This window comes from Acipenser ruthenus, chromosome 12, assembly GCF_902713425.1.
Source record: "Acipenser ruthenus chromosome 12, fAciRut3.2 maternal haplotype, whole genome shotgun sequence".
In the NCBI taxonomy this organism is placed as follows: Eukaryota; Metazoa; Chordata; class Actinopteri; order Acipenseriformes; family Acipenseridae; genus Acipenser; species Acipenser ruthenus.
In genome coordinates this window covers 4,144,527-4,161,132 of record NC_081200.1, presented here as the reverse complement: position 1 = coordinate 4,161,132, position 16,606 = coordinate 4,144,527, and the positions used below count along the sequence as shown (strand labels likewise).

Below are 16,606 nucleotides of genomic sequence, written 5' to 3'. Positions count from 1 at the left end.
CATATGAGTATCAAGTCAATACAAAGATCCCCTCATTGTAAAAGCATGTTAAAAAATGCAAGAATTCCAAAAGAGACAAAAACAAGCACAATACTCAATATAAGCAGCCATCTTAAATGTACAAGATCAGATAGCAATGAAACACAGAGACTGATTCGTTGAGCTAACAATAGCTAAAGATAAAATGCCTTACAGTCATCAACCTCGTCAGGCTACTCATGGTTTGTTGCCCAACTAATACTCTGGATCTATTCGCAAAATGGTCACAAGCTTACTGGGAATATTGACATGTTGATTTTTGTTAAATCAGTAAATGGTTTGTGTTCTTCATCTTTTGCCAGGGCCAAAGTAAAATCTGTCTCTTTCCTCCTACCGGTGGATGACTCCTCATATTCCGAACATCAAGCCTCACAGAATTACCTGCAGGATCAGAATTCAAACGATTTAAGCGGCAGCACGGAAAAGGACATGTAGCATTGGGATCCGTTGTATTATAACGCTGGGGACCCTTTTCCTCATAGCAGCAGTACCTTCGTCAAGATCTACCTTCAGGTTGGAGCCTCTTGTGATTAATCTTGAAGCTTGTTTCTCAAAAACTCTTCACTCAAGATACCCTGGAGACACAGGGGTGTCTGGAGAGCACTGGAGTATGCAGACTTTATCAGCACTTTGAACCTACCTCCACTGATTGCTGGGGCTTCTAGCATATAGGATGCATGGCTCAAGACTCTTAACTTTGCATATTCCTGTTATAATTTACTCAGTGTCATGGAGTGGATGAAACTGGTAAATATTTATTCTTGTTGGAAATGATTATCTCACTATATCCTGCTATTTATTTAGAATATATATATAGATACAGCAATGATAGATAGACATGTAGGTAGACAGATAGATAGACAAATAGACAGATAGTAATTTCTCTCTTTCATAAATACGAGACGCACTTTAATAGCGAAACAGTCAAACATAGTAAAACAGATTGTATTTGTGTAACCAATAACAATATACAGCACTGAATAGAAATGGTTTTATTCTATAAACTTTAAATAATTTGAATTATTTTGTTATAATGTACGTAATTGTAGTACAGAATGATTATAATACATAATAATCATACAATCACTATGCTCTGTGCTGAGCTACTATTAAATGTGATAATCTTTATACAATTTTATATACACACTGTAACTTTAGGAAAGCAATTTGGCACTACATGAGTGTGTATTTGTCAAGACATGTCTTTATGATGTATAATAATGTACATATGCTAACACTGGGAATAAAAGGATAACATTACATTCTAGCATCTATATCCATGTTTCATGTACATGGTGTTCAGAACACATTTGAAACCACTGGCAACCCATGGCGTCATGTTTCATAAATAATTCAGAAATGTTGACAATGTTGTCTTATCTACTCTCAGTACAGTACAGATGTAATCAGCATACGAATCCTACTAATCCCCCATCCCCAACTTACACTTTCATGCAGTTAAATCTCACTGACAAACAGGTTCACAGTTAGTTACACTGATACACTGAGTCATTTCTTTTTCATGAACCTTTGTCCTACAGATTTAATGCTATATAATTATAATCTCTGCAAATGTTGGAAATAGCTATTGCAATTTCTTTGAATTTGAAAAACAGATTATAGTAACTCTGCCCTTCTTCGGACTCGCTCTGCGTACATGTGCTACAGTAACACACAGAAATTTGACTTGGTGAGCCTGTTTCTTGTTCTGCTGCTGGATGGCTCACTGGCAGCTGTTTCCACTGACACCTGTGTAAGCCGATATGGGTTGTCTCCTGACTGCTGGTCACTGTGGAGGCTTCCGTAGCTTTGTGAATCTCGTGTTTTGCCTGTAATCAAACATATCTCTTGAGTGAGTTACTAGGATTAGGTCTGGGTACACTGTGAGGAACTCCACGGTCAGAAACACGACAGGCATATGGTACTGGTATAGCGATTATAACTGAAACCTCCCTTTCATCGTTCTCTACAATCTAGAAAGCCCTGCAATTGCTTCTTGTGTTCTGATCTCATTATCATACTGCAAAGTAAGGTGTTATAAACCAAACAAACCACAAATATATACAGTGAATTCTCCATTCACTGTACAAATGCAGCTGTTATACCTTTGTTAGTGTTTATTAATTGTTTATTGTATTGTTTTGTATTATTGGATCTGGGAAACACATTTTGGTAAACAGTTTTCTATATTAATATTTACCTTTTCCAGGTCATGTAATCATGCAATCATATAATCACGTACGTGACCATATTTGAAATACATATTTTCAAAACAGAAGTACCTGTCAAACCCTTAATACTTGGGTGGCTTTTACTGGGGGGCTTGGCATGGGGTTGTGTCGGGCTGTCGGAATACTTCATGGCAACTGTAGGGCGGCGATCTTGGGACTGGGGACTTTTCACACCTATATGCAAAAGAAGAATAGGCATTAAGTCCATTCTGAAAAGAACAACAATTAAAAACACCATTTAGAGTTATGTAGCCATAGTGAATGCTCTTTGTGCATTAGACGGCAGGACAAAGTGGACTTTACTGCATACAAAGCCTAACCTCGAGGGCCCTGTCTCTGTAGCGTGTCCATCCTGGATTCATGGAGAGACTTGGCCGACTCACGCCCCGAGTCAGATTCCCTCACAGGACGCCCCATGATCTCGCCGTCTGTGGCGTTTAGATTCCCAGCCAGAAAGTAAGTGCGCATTTTCCCCTTGCCTTTCACTTCAATTTCACCACGGTCAACACATTCAAAGCCTTTGTCTTTAAGAGCCCTGAGAAAATAAATGAAAAGTCACATTGCAATACACACCAAGGTTCAATTGACATAAATGGTGGCAGATCTCACTGTTTAGAGCACTGAAATTGGATCTTGCATTTACCAAAATACACGCTAAACAATTCCCGTAGTTATGCTAACATAAACCCTGATAAAACACGTGTACTCTAAATTCATCTGCTGTTTCTTTTTTGGTAAAATGTCTGTCCTGATTTCATCATTTTTTTGTATCAGTTTTTATTACCTTCATATTGAACAGCATTTATTAATGATTAATGGGTTTTTTTTTCTGGATATAAACTAAATCGTACGTAATATGAATGTTAAATGAATGTAATATAAAATGATTAATAAATGTTGGCTTACTGAAGAAAAATGCCAAACAAACTGCTTTGAATATCAAACTGAATTGGTTGTTAATCTAGACAATGACAAATCTTTATTAGGAGTCAGTCTCATGCTGTATTCTACCTGTGACCTAATTAAAAATGACAACAAATGTGGCACTCCACTCACTCTGTGTTTTAGTCATACTTGTGAGAGGAAGGTGTATATAGCATAGTATAGTACAGTATGATATATACAATTAAATTATATCAATTATATTGTAATTTGTTAAACAGATATTTTACCATATATATTTTCTCTCTTTATGGTTAGATCTGTGTGCATTCCTATGCTCTTTTGTTCCTAATACCGCCCTGTAGAAAGGTGTTCTGTTTTCACAGTGTTTTAATGAAATGGTAAGTTCTTACCAATAGGCACTTGGACTGAGATGGATTTTGTCTGGAAGACCGTGGCTTTCCATTCGTGAGGCCGTGTTCACTGTGTCTCCAAACAGACAATAACGAGGCATCTTCTCACCCACCACTCCCGCCAGGACTGGACCAGTGTGCAACCCCACTCTGATCTGTACAAAACAAAACAGAGATGTAATCTTGCTAACCAACGAGTTACAGAACATACTGTACTGTTCTACAGCATTTGTCAAACGTTTTGCATCACCCTATAGAATTAACTAATTTTTCTTCATAAAGTCGATTGCAACCTGCTGAATAATGTTATGTTAACATATTGAATTACATACCACTTTGTAGTTTTTTCATATACTTAATAGAAAACTCACAAAAAATGACATTTTGAAATCTAACATGAAACACTGTACTACTATTATGGCTTCCGATAGAGTTTTGCGACATCATTTTGTATTTTCTTTGATTACATGTTGTTAAATAAAATATCAAAATTATGTTTGTATAGTTTATTTTTTAAATGATATCTCAATCCTAAAATTCTAAGTGATGCAAAACATTTGGCCACAGCTGTGTTATAATAAACACTGATACATATACTAAGTGCTGGTTTCACAGACCTGTGAAACCAGTTGTACAATTATAATAGTATACTAGTTATATAGGATACTTACAGTGCATTTCTTATACTGTGTTTTACATTCAAGCTACGTTTCAAACATAGATTGCATATTGTTGTAAATATAATATTATTATTATAAGCAGTCACATTTAGAAATGTTTTCCTGTGTCTGTATAGAAGGGGGGTGGTGTGGAGTGCAAGGACCCCTCTGCCATCTAGAAAGTGAAATGTGCAATGCTGTGATTCTTGCTTGGAATAATATTGATTTGAGGTGCAATGTTCATACTATTATTGAGGAGTGTTACTGAATTTACAATTGGACAAAACTGTACAAAGCGTGGCCTGCTGCTATGTATCGACTATGCTGGAAACATGAACGCATTCCCTTGGTAACCCAACACCAATCTTTAATTATATAAAGAGCCCGTCTTGTTTACAAAGGTTTCCTAGGGGACACAGAAGAAAGCTACAGCAACATGCTGTACACAGTGAGTCAAAGTATACATAGCATTCAGTAACCAAACACCATTCAAATACATACAACGTCAATAAAATAACTCTGTGTGCTTGTATAAAAACATGGCAGGCTGTTTGCACTACAGCTGTAACTAAGCAGTGCTTAAAATATTTATAGTAATTAAAGTAAAACGCAAGTAATTTAAAAAAAAAAATCTGTAGTTATACAATAAATAAGTATAAAAGCATTCTCAATGACTTGGATAGGTACTTTTGTAGTTTATGCTTGGCCTTTTTGTCATTTAGCTTTACATAGTAGAATTTCAGCTCAATTAATGCTGCCACATAATCCTTAAGAATGAGAATCAGATAACACTTTCCACTGACTGTCTCAAGCTGGGCTGCAATTACCCTATAATAATACAGTAATTACACATAGGGTTACATTGTCACAATGCAACATCATGTTTATTTATTTTGTAATGCTGTGCTTACACACGTGGTTGTGCAATTACAATGTAATTACTATATAGTGACATGTGTAATTACACTTTTGTTAGAGACACGTAACATTACCAGATACCATCCTTTACCTGTATGGGGTTCCCTGTGACTGGGTTTGTTACTTCTCTGGCTGCTATGATCATGCCCAGGGCAAAATTAGCAACTCGTTCTGCATGGCTTAATACAGGTACAGGGACTCCTCCAACTACCATGTAAGCATCTCCAATGGTTTCCACCTAAACAAATAACCCATATATGTATATTGCCATGTGTTTTATTACTTGCAAACATGTAAGGTGTTAGGCATTTTAATACAAACGACACAGTAAATCATAACTATTGCCTAGCATAAAATCAATCATAAAATCTGGTTCTAATGTTTTAAATTATTTTTTTTTAATTCTTTGTTTTTTTTAGTTGGCTAAAGCCTCAGAAATATAATGAGGATCTTGATGAAAGCAAATGCATATTAAAATAGATATTAAAAAATAAGTAGCAGGGTTCCGAAAAATATAGGATTATTTGTCCCCACGTGTTGCTACAACTGTTTAAATAACGTACCTGTCATTTTTATTTTCATTGCTAACATCCTAACAACATATTACACTTATAACTTTAAAGTCTGTTTCAAAGCTCTTTTCAAAATGGTCGCTCTAGATCTGTCCTCTAAATTAATTTAGTCTAAAAGAAGATGGTCTTATGCAGTATAAGAAAGGAATAACTGTTAACACTAACTGCTAATTCTAACAAATGTATTAAAAAAAATCCCTTTGGAATGCAAACAATATAGCTAACATTAAGAATCACCTTGTAGACATCATGAACAGTGGTGAGCCGGTCAAACTTGAGGTACATGGAGTTGAGCATGAAGACAATCTGGATAGGTTCACACACGGAGCAGATGTCGGTAAACGTCACAACGTCGCTGAACAGAACTGTGCACTCTTTAAACTCACCTGCAGAACAGCAAGAGCAAGCCATGTTAAAATCCGCCCTGAACTAGAGAATCGAATTGCACAAAGTCTTAGACCCTCTGAATGGGGACCCGCTGTGTAATTAACAAGCATCCTCTGGGAACTCAAGTTTTTCTCATCAAAGAACCGTTGTAGTATTGAAGAAAATACGGTTTACACAGGAGAAACTGTGCTAGCTCTTTATATTAATTTAAGGATCCACAGGTGAGTTATATATATGCAGAGGGTTCGTGCACTATCTGTTCTTCAAGAAAGATATTCCCATCAAAGATAGCATTATCACAGTCTCCACTGCCTTCTAGGAAAGGAGGTCATCGGAAACTCAAAGAGCTACACTTTAAAGCAGACAGGCAGTCCACAGTAATGGGAAGGGATCAGTCATTCACTCCTGCCCAATATATAGACAACTGTATTTGAAAAAAGGTTGTAAACAAGTTGCAAGGACTTTAAGTTTTGTCAAAACAATCCTCATTCTTTTTCACATGAAAAGCCAATCTGCTGTGAGATAGAGTCTGCTGTGAGAGAGGGTTTGAGGTATGTGAGCTCCCTATAGAGGCAAATAAGGGGAGAAGACCATGTCTCTCCCTAGATGGTCCAACCACCAAGTTTCCTTTCTTTTCATCAAAGAGGTGCCATGATGTCACAGCTGCGGTATGCCCACTGGGACTTCACATCAAGCCCCTTTGCAGGAGAGCAGCAGGAGCTTGTCTTTCATGGATCTCATTAAATATGAAGGTTTCTCAGATGCTGTGCACTTTTGAAGTTTCTGTTATTGCCCGAAGCTTATTCATTCCCCTTTAGGTGTAAGGGTTTGTATAAATCAGTCTAATCTCATTTCAGTATTAGATTTGGGCTGACACCTGTTCCATCTGCAGTCTACAAGTCAGACGTTACACAAAAGTCAAGGATTGCTTGTATGTACAGTACCACCTTTTTGTTTAATTATCATTAAATATGCTTATACGCAGTGTGTTACAAAGACAGGTAGAACAATAAGGACTGTAGAAATGTAATAAATAGTATTGTCTTGAAAGCTTGGTTAGAATCTGCAATATAAATAACATCTATTACATACTTAAATCTAGACTTTTGCCAACATGATTTTTTTCTACAAATGCATACAGAGATAAATATAATTTATTTATATCCTCTGTATTAAATAATTAAAATAAAAACTGTCTGAACTATTAAGGTATCACAGTTTCTCACATTGTTTTCAGATAAGTTGTCGAATCGCATTCACCTGCCTCGACTCTCTTTCCTTCCTTGAGCTGGTTGGCGACGTGCTTGGGGAGCATGGCGCAGAGAAGAGCTTCTGTCTTCTTCTTCTCCTCCTCAAGGTGCTTCGACAGGATCCTCAGCTCCTCCTTCTTCCTCTCCAGCTGGTTGGACAGCTCCATCTCCGCCAGTCTCTGCTGGTTGAGCAGTATGAGGTCTCGCGTGACGTCGTGAGGGGCAATGTCCGAGATGTGCATCTGTCTTTCCTCCAGCTCGTGCAGACTCCGCAGGAGGGGAGAGGCCAGGTACAGCATGCACTGCAAAGACTCCATCCACACCATCTGACCTGCGACAGCCAGTGCAACAGGACAATCAGCACAAGGATGTGTTTGTAGCATGTTACCTTACAGGACATAAATATACATGTAATAACATGGTAATAACATGGTAATAACTGTGTCATTTCTAATGGTTCTTGCTCTTAATTACACACTTATTCAACCATTATTTATTATGTAAGAGCAGGGAATGTTGATAGTTACCCAGTTATTGCCATTTTATTACATGGGTATGTATGCCCAGTAATCTAAAATGCTACTGTTGTTTTTTTTATTTTGTATACAAGAATCAGTGTCAATGCTTTCATTTGTAAAATTCAAAATGAGTAGTACAAAGGCACAGCAGAGTTGTGTAACAGTGATTCACACTGTGTGATGCAGTGCCTCTGTTTTCTTATTATGATTTTTTTTCTTTAAAATAAATTAATAACATGTAGCAGATCTTAATGTAAGCTTCAGGTCTTCCTTTGCTTCCAAAGAAGAACTGTAAAATAACCCTAAATTAAAATTGAAATTGAGCTCTGTTCTACACAATTATCTATATTATATTATATTATACAGTGTATTTCACCTCTTAATTCCAACATTGGGCGACTCTTCCAGGATTCTGGCATCATATTTCTTTTCGTTCTCAAGACAAATTGGCTGTTGATAAATTTCCTCGCGCTGGGTATTGTGAAGGTCACCTCTGGGTGAATAATAGTGAAGTACTGGTCAAGGCGAATGCTCACTGTCTGCAGTCCGGGGACAATCTTTTGGATGTTCACTCCGGCTTGCTTCACCCTGAGCTTAAAACCACCAAACATGACATTTTGCATTACCATTTGTATCTGATCAGGGTGGCAGAAACACCCTGGGGAAATCTGACAAGGGCCCAGAAGCAAAACAAATTCCACCTCCCATCCATAATATATTGCTTTGACACTCTTTGACACACTATACTAGCTGTTGTGGTGATAGACAGACAAGTCTGCATTGTATTATACCTGTTCCCTATGCGCAGCTCTGCTCTTTAAGAATTAAATACTTTAAGCCTTAAGATTGTATGAATAGGTTACCACCTAATTTAGCTAAACTTCAGTCAAATGTATTTAACAGTGCAGCTATGTAGATCTGAACGCAACCTGTAATCACTTGCTTCACACAGAGTAATGTTCAAGTGTAATAATAAGCAAGAACACAGAGAAACCTTAAAGTACCTTTTCCTTAGAGTTTCCTTTTAGGACTGTCATAAAGTTAATAGCGGTACTTTTGCAGAGGGCACAATATTTGTTTTACACATTTTGTCATTTTTTTTCTATTTCAACGTTTTTTTCTTGCATAAAATAATCATGACTCCATTGCCTAAAGCAATTCCCAGTGGTGCCAGCAATCCTAACATCCACGCCCACTTCCAGTACTGACGTACCCCTGCAATGGCAAAGTGCTAAGGGGTGTGATTACTGAGCTGTACAGAGTGCAATGGGTTTGATGGATCGACCCACCTGCAGCCTTGCAGTCCCACAAATGGTTGAAGAAGCAATGCGAAGAATGAGAAATTAAAACAAGGAACTAATTACAATTATATTACATCAGCTGTGAAATGGCATGCAAATTTAAAGGAAGAAAGACAAGAGGCTGGCTGGACTAATAATCACACAACAAGATCGCTTGCATTTTTAAATTAATAAAATGGAATATTAATACTATGAAAATGATCTTACCTCTTCATCGAATACAATGTGAAAAGGGAAAGCGTTGCAAAAGGTCTTTAAATCTATGCACAGAGTCTCGGGGTAAACTGGTTCAAATCCTCTCAATAGTTTGCCTACAAATAAGAGATGCAAGTGCTCATTTCAGCTCAGGAATGACACACATGTGTTATTATGACCGAGCATTTTGCAGACTTCATTATATTTTCCTTTGATTCCTTTTTATAAACAGTACTTGTAATCAGTGCTGCACACTCAAGTCCTATTTTGCATTCACATTGACACAGTTTGTTGATGACAGCAGTGAAAATAACATGTTGTAACATTTAAAAAATCACGTGCACTAGCATTTTTTGTTTAACTGTTAGCATTCAAAAATGATGGTTTACTTAGTTCGCTATCAATGACTTTCCACAACAAAGAGGTTGAGGCAATCAAAAAATACAACCCTAAACCTGCATTTTTCCCATTTCTATCAAACTCAGATGTATGAGGCCATTCCCCAAATGTGCCACAGTGATACCACAAATCAGAACAAAAATTGAGAGAATGTCACCAGAACATTGCAATAATGTGGGTGCATTTTAAATCTATTAATCCTTGCAAATTAGACCTCAACCATCAGGTCTGATAATGATTTATTTTATTTTTTTTACCACAGCTATATGTATTTCCAGTTCAATGTCTGTATATGTCCTGAGGCAATAGCTCACCTTTGCCAAGCCTCACAATTCCCCGAATGGTGTCCCAGTGTTTTTTTTTCACTGGACACACAGACAGGTGGCAGTTTTTGTTTCTGATCTTGTTCATAGCCTTTTCCACATCCTGCAAAGACAAGGCACTGCACTCAACACATAGCTCGTTTAATTGCTTCCTAATTAATGTTACCCGGAGTGAACTAAATATCATAAAAAAAGTAAAAGACAACAAAAACATAAATCTGGCCTGCAATCAAAGACTAGAAGATTATTATTATTATTATTAATAATAATAATAATAATAATAATAATAATAATAATAATAATAATAATAATAATAATAATAATAATAATAATATTGTTACTGGTAATTTATATTGCAGATATTTGTGCACATAAATGTGTAGTAACAAGTAACAAGTTCCTATAAATAGCTGAATAAACCTTCCCAGTCATAATAAGCCAAGTTAAAGCTTGTTATAAGTTTCTTGAATCATTAGAATACTCAATGGCCTGGTTCTGAAGAGGCATTGTCTGAACAAAATGACGATCCTTTAGCTCTCTCATGCAGTTTCAGGATGCCCTTTTGCTCTCCCAGTTCATGCTGAGGTTAAACACTTTGGGCAGTCCTGCTTCTCTGGAGTATTTAGAGAGGAAAGCAGATCAATAGGATCTTTGTTTCTTACTGACGGGCAAAAGAAAAAAAAAGAACAAAATGAGGCATCAGTTTGCTTGTTTTCCAGACCTCATCAGAGAAACGGACTCCCTTCATCTGCTTCTCATTCAGTTCTCACTTCTGTTGGTAGCATTGAGTCGGGCATCATTTGCAAATTCAAAACAGCAAATAAAAATAAAAAAAAATCCCTGTTTGTGAATACTGGATCCAGTGGATACACCTTAAAATCATTATTAAACGAATGTACCCTTTTCCAATTGAATGAGACACTTACATTTGAACATGAATTTCGTATAAAGCGCTATCATTTTACAGCAGAACAACAACATGACTTTGTCTAGTCTTGTCGCTAAGAGGCTCTGAATGGGGTAAAATAGGGACTATATAGATCTTTTAAAAACACTTCATACTGCACTTATGTAATTGTATCTGAAGCTTTTCAAGCATCCTTCATCAGTTCTATATTTAACTTATCACCCTACTTACTTAAAAATCAATTTGCTAGTACTGGCTGAGTGTTTATTAAGATTAAACAACACACACACCAGGGAAAGCAGTTGCTCCTCATGCTGTTTGCTCAAGTTGTTTAATATACTTCTTACTTCACAGGATTGCTATGTATCTGCACTTTCCCCACGTGAGATATCACCATGAGTGCATAAAACCCAATAGGCTTCATGAAAAATTGTGAAACACCCATACAGCTTCCTGTGAAAAAGCCCAGTTAAAACAGCACGTTTAGTAACAGATGCCATTAGGTGCTGCTTCTAAAGCTGTCTTTGTTGCATATAAGTCAGTAAAGCATTGAGACATTTCTTGTTGTCATATACAGCTCACATTGCCAGTTTGTAATTCTCAGAATGAAGATTTTGACAGTCAGTAATTACCTCTTTGCTTAGCTGTTTCTCACTTTGCCTGCGTACGTTTGCCAGATACTGAGGAGTTGCAGATAATTTGCTTCGTCGTTGGTGTGAAAAGGCAAGCTTTTGAGTGACAAGAAAAACAACATGCTCCTTTTTCCCTGTCCTCTCTTCTTCCTCCATTTGGCTAACAATTTCCATTGTGATTTCGCTGTTGAAAAAGTCTTTGGCTACTGCTCCAATAATGCCTGTTGGAAAAATACAAATATACAATATAGAATTTGAAGTGCACACATTTATAAGCAATGCAGTCTTATTTTACAAAACCATGATAAGGCTTTGTGTTACTGTCCATTAATGTAATGCCATAGTGAAAATTGCAACTCAACTCAAATGAAGTAAACCTGATAGATGCCATGATTATTTATATTAAATCCCAAACCTAACATGACTTCATAATCAACAGGGACAGCTGTATTGTGGACAGGCACAAAGCTGATTTTATTATCTGAATAAGTGTTGGCTGTATCATTAATTGATGCTTACTTCAATATGAATGCAATATAAAACTCAGGTGTTAATTCATTTCTTGTTGTATTGCTCTTCATGGTGTTTGAAATCCAATAAATAAGCTTGAGTGTCATGGAAAGTAACACCAATGCTGTGTTTTTTACTTGAATCAAATAAGGTATTTCAGGGTACTGGGCAAAACTAAGACTTTCATTATTTATTTCAGTCTTTAAGAGACCTGCTAATGTATTGCCTGCATCTGATTAAAATACAGTGACTCTTTAATTTGTAGATCTTTGTTTAAAAAAAATAAATAAATAGAAACCGTCTTGTATTACCTGGAACAATATGACACAGCCCCCTTCGATCAGAATAGTAGTGTAAATGCATGGTGTCATCATCATTCTTCTCTACCCTGAACGAAGGGGCGTTCATCTCCTGCAATGGAAAGCATTCATTACCCACCACTAACACACTTCAATGAAGCAAACACATAACTGGGATTTGTATCAGACCAATTACCCGCTCCTGTCTTTAACTGATGTCAATTTGTTTTTGAAGGAATGCAACTGTAACTTGAAAACTTACCTAAGAACATCTTGAGTTGTTACATTCTATTAAAGCAAATGACCTATACAAGTGAAAATAACATTATGATATTTTCAACTTCAAAAGCCTATGATCTTATTAAATTCCCATTAGAAAATCAAGCATGGAGAATAGCTGTGCATATTTGTCATTTAGGTCACTTTGAGAATCTGCTGCTAAAGTGATCTGTGTAAATCTGTAGACCTTGAATGGGTTTACTGTGCTTGCCTGGTAGGAGAGTGACAAGTAGCTGTGCAATGCATCCAGGTTCTCAATGAACTCAAAAAGGTTTCCACCAAGAGTTCTGAGCATGTGGTCATAGCCGGACCGTTTACAGAACTCAAAGAAATACTCCCCAAACTGTTTCAAAACCACGTCTGGTGATACCTCTGGAAAAAAAATGACATGATTATCTATCATTTATTAAAATAGCTACATTCTATTTAAGGTTTGTAGCATTGTTACATCATTAATAAGCTGCTTTAATGCACATGCAAATGTGTTCAAATTAAATAATATAAATAATTGAAGTGATCCACTGTGATTCAACATACCCAGAATTTTGCATGCTTCTTCCACTAATCGCATTGTGATGTCATCTTTATACACTTCAAATGTCATGAAAGTATCTTGAACTCCAGCCTGGTTTCTACAGAAGGGATAAAAAGGCTCAGTCTGGGTTGAATAGCAGACTGTCTAACTGATGGCACCTTGTAGTTTAACCACTGCATCAGAAAGTAATGTGTTCAAATCCATTTGCAAGCCAAGAGAACAGTGGCAGCAATCCCAGAAGGGAAGAGAGAAACACCAAGCAGAGCGTCCTGTACATTTCTATTCATTTATCAGGATGCCTGGGGTTATATTGGTGCAGTATAACTGTGCTGGGGTTATATTGGTGCAGTATAACTGTGCTGGGGTAGAATTAGTTTGGCTGCTCCGGTTTATCATTTAAAGACAATGCTAGGGACCTGAGGGAAATGTATATGAACTAAACTTAAATGTTAGTAAATAGATTAATTAATAAATAAATAAACGTATTTGTAAGAAATCGGGAAAATTAAACACTGATTGTCAGTTTTACCAGACATCAAGCAGTGCAGCCCTGCCATCTTGATGAATAAACTATTTTTTTTTAAATAACAAATAGTATTCTATGTGATATTTTCTATTTGGAGTTTTTTTTCTTTTGTAATATGTTGTTGATTTGTTTACACATCTACAAAAGGTGGCCACTTGATTAACATATTTTACAGAGGAAAGGTTTAATCAATATTCATGTAATAGCCCTATTATAAGCACAGTATTTGTAATATAATCAAAAATTATTTAATAAGTTACAGACTGGTGCGCACACTGTGTGTTTGTAAGGATTGTGTCCCCAAAATCATAACCCTTTTGGTAATGATTTAGTACAACATTTGGAAATAGTTTGATCTACACCATTGTGAAGATGCAAGGGTCTTCTCGTTTAAAAATCCCACGTTTGTGCCAGGACAAAGATATGTTATACTCATTGGTTAGAGAGAGATACATGTATTTGCTTATCAAGCAATTATTGTGTGTTTTCATTTAAATATAATTTTAATATAGAACAATCACACACTAACACAATCTTCTTTACAGTGTCCATGGATCACGGTAAAAACAAAAAGCATTTTAATTAATAATAAACCGAGTTCTTTAAGGGTGCATATTAAACAGTGTTTATTATATATTGCCTTAACCTGGTTGCAACGTAGTGATGTTTATTCACCAAGGTCGTTTACGCCACCTTCTGGATATTAAATAAACTACATCTAACAACTAACAAATCAGTGCCGCTTGCACTGGATTAATACAATCCGCGAATATGGAAAGGCATAATCTATATGACAGATATGAATATTACCTTAGCTTTTCCCATGTTTCTTCTCCAAACTTGTCAATTATCAAGGACTTTAAGCATGTGTTAATAAACCCATACTAAAGAGGAAGAAAGACAAATAAATCAGACTTTAAAGATTTATGTTTTTTTCTAGTTTAGAATTCAGTAAATTACACGAAAAGAGATGTGTGTTGTAATAGATAACACGGAACCATATACGAAAATGTGTAATTGTAATGTATTGGTATATAGTTGTAACTACAAAAAAAGTAATCTTTGACTGTGTGGTATATTTTTTGTGCGCTGTCAACCAAGTATAGTATTGCTTCTTAATGTAAATTGGTTGGAAAAAAAAAACAAGTGAGTGTATAATTTAAGCAATCGTAGCAAAGTAAAAGAAATCAAATGTAAAAGAGAAAGCATGACATGTTGGTTTATTTTGGCAACGCTTCGATTTTTGTGTTTCTAGTATATTCAGAAACATTAGATCGAAAAAGAAAAAAAAATTGAAATGTGTTTAAAACGCTTTGCAGAAGATTATGCTTGTTTTCTGACTGTTCGGTTTCACAGAATACAAAGTTATTATGTATTATTTTACTGAACTACGCTATTTAGGACTTTGAATACTGAAAGGTACTTACCATCTCCACTGAAGTGACTGAGATTTCGGTCCATCGAGCTCACTAGACAAAAAGACTGGAGTAAGCTACTGAGTGCATTTTCTTCACCCGAGTAGCAGCCCATGTGTAAAATCCATCAGCAAGCCATCAGAGCACACCAAGGCCTGGCCTAGCGAACAGCAGAACCAATAGACAGGAATATTCACCGCATTTTACCTCACGATTAAAAGAGTGAATTGTTTTCAGATTCTAATGCCCGGAGAAATGGTTTAGAATCCCACTGCGACAACCCGCCAAAAATCGTTGTGTGTCCTTTGCAGCTACGAGAGCAGGTTTAAAATAATTTCCAGAATTTTTACCCTTGCTTCTGCAGTAGGGTGCAGGCTGCACGGCAGGATGAATGTTGCCTACCGCTGTCCGCTGTCCATTAAACTGTGGTGCTGAAATGATTAGGATGCGTGACCCCTAGGCAAAGATAGCGAAGCGCTCTAAATCGTAAGGCTTGGTATATAGCTGTAACAAAACATACCCCTATTTCTCTCTTGTTGTTTCAGAATAGTTCATCTGTATGCAATACCATACATCACGCTGTTATATTTTAAACAATTTTACTCCATCAGCTCCTTGTTACCGAACTGATAATAGAATGCTCCAGAGTTCATCATACTAAGTGAATATGAACATACAATCATATTTTTTTTAATCACATGAGATTCCCAAAACGAACTCAATTAACATGCAAAGGTCTGTTCCACATCTCCCCTTCAAATGTGGTTGTTGTCCTCTAACCACACTTTTTGGGACAAGCTTTTAATGTGCGTTGTATGCTTTTCAATCCTTGTTACTCGCACTCCTATTGGCTGTTCTTGACCACAGCAGCGCTCCGCGGGCTTCACTCAGAAATCGAATTGAAAAAAAACTGCTGACTAAATATCGACAGCATTAGAATATAACTGAAATGAACAGTAACGTGTATATTCCATGTTTTCATTAAATAGAACTTCACGGTCCTCGATTTCAGAAAGAAAACATATTCCACGACCATACCATGACGAATAAATAATGCACTAATCTGTTGACCCACTCTCTCATAGTAGTGAAAAATGCAGGTGTTTTTCACACAGCATTGTCCAGTAAATGTCTCCCTCTGGTGTCATTAATTGGAGTTACCGTATAGCCCACTCCGGGATTGTAAATAAGCAACCGGCCTCGATTACTTATTTATTATTATTATTTATTTCTTAGCAGACGCCCTTATCCAGGGCGACTTACAATTGTTACAAGATATCACATTATTTTTACATACAATTACCCATTTATACAGTTGGGTTTTTTTACTGGAGCAATCTAGGTAAAGTACCTTGCTCAAGGGTACAGCAGCAGTGTCCCCCCACCTGGGATTGAACCCACGACCCTCCTGTCAAG

General features: G+C 36.6%; 1 protein-coding gene across 1 annotated transcript; it reads right to left on the bottom strand.

The window, feature by feature from the left end:
- Nucleotides 1-899: 899 nt before the first annotated feature.
- LOC117416429 (guanylate cyclase soluble subunit beta-2-like) lies at nt 900-16,215 on the bottom strand. The gene is made up of 16 exons (XM_034027482.3): nt 15,203-16,215; nt 14,586-14,659; nt 13,252-13,346; nt 12,926-13,086; nt 12,448-12,547; nt 11,627-11,847; nt 10,079-10,190; nt 9,378-9,481; nt 8,246-8,462; nt 7,362-7,682; nt 5,952-6,100; nt 5,234-5,380; nt 3,566-3,720; nt 2,591-2,805; nt 2,322-2,444; nt 900-1,868 (listed from the first exon to the last, which is right to left on the bottom strand). The coding sequence occupies exons 1-16, from the start codon at nt 15,203-15,205 to the stop codon at nt 1,702-1,704; spliced, it is 2,364 nt and encodes a 787-aa protein (XP_033883373.1). The 5' UTR covers nt 15,206-16,215; the 3' UTR covers nt 900-1,701.
- Nucleotides 16,216-16,606: the final 391 nt, after the last annotated feature.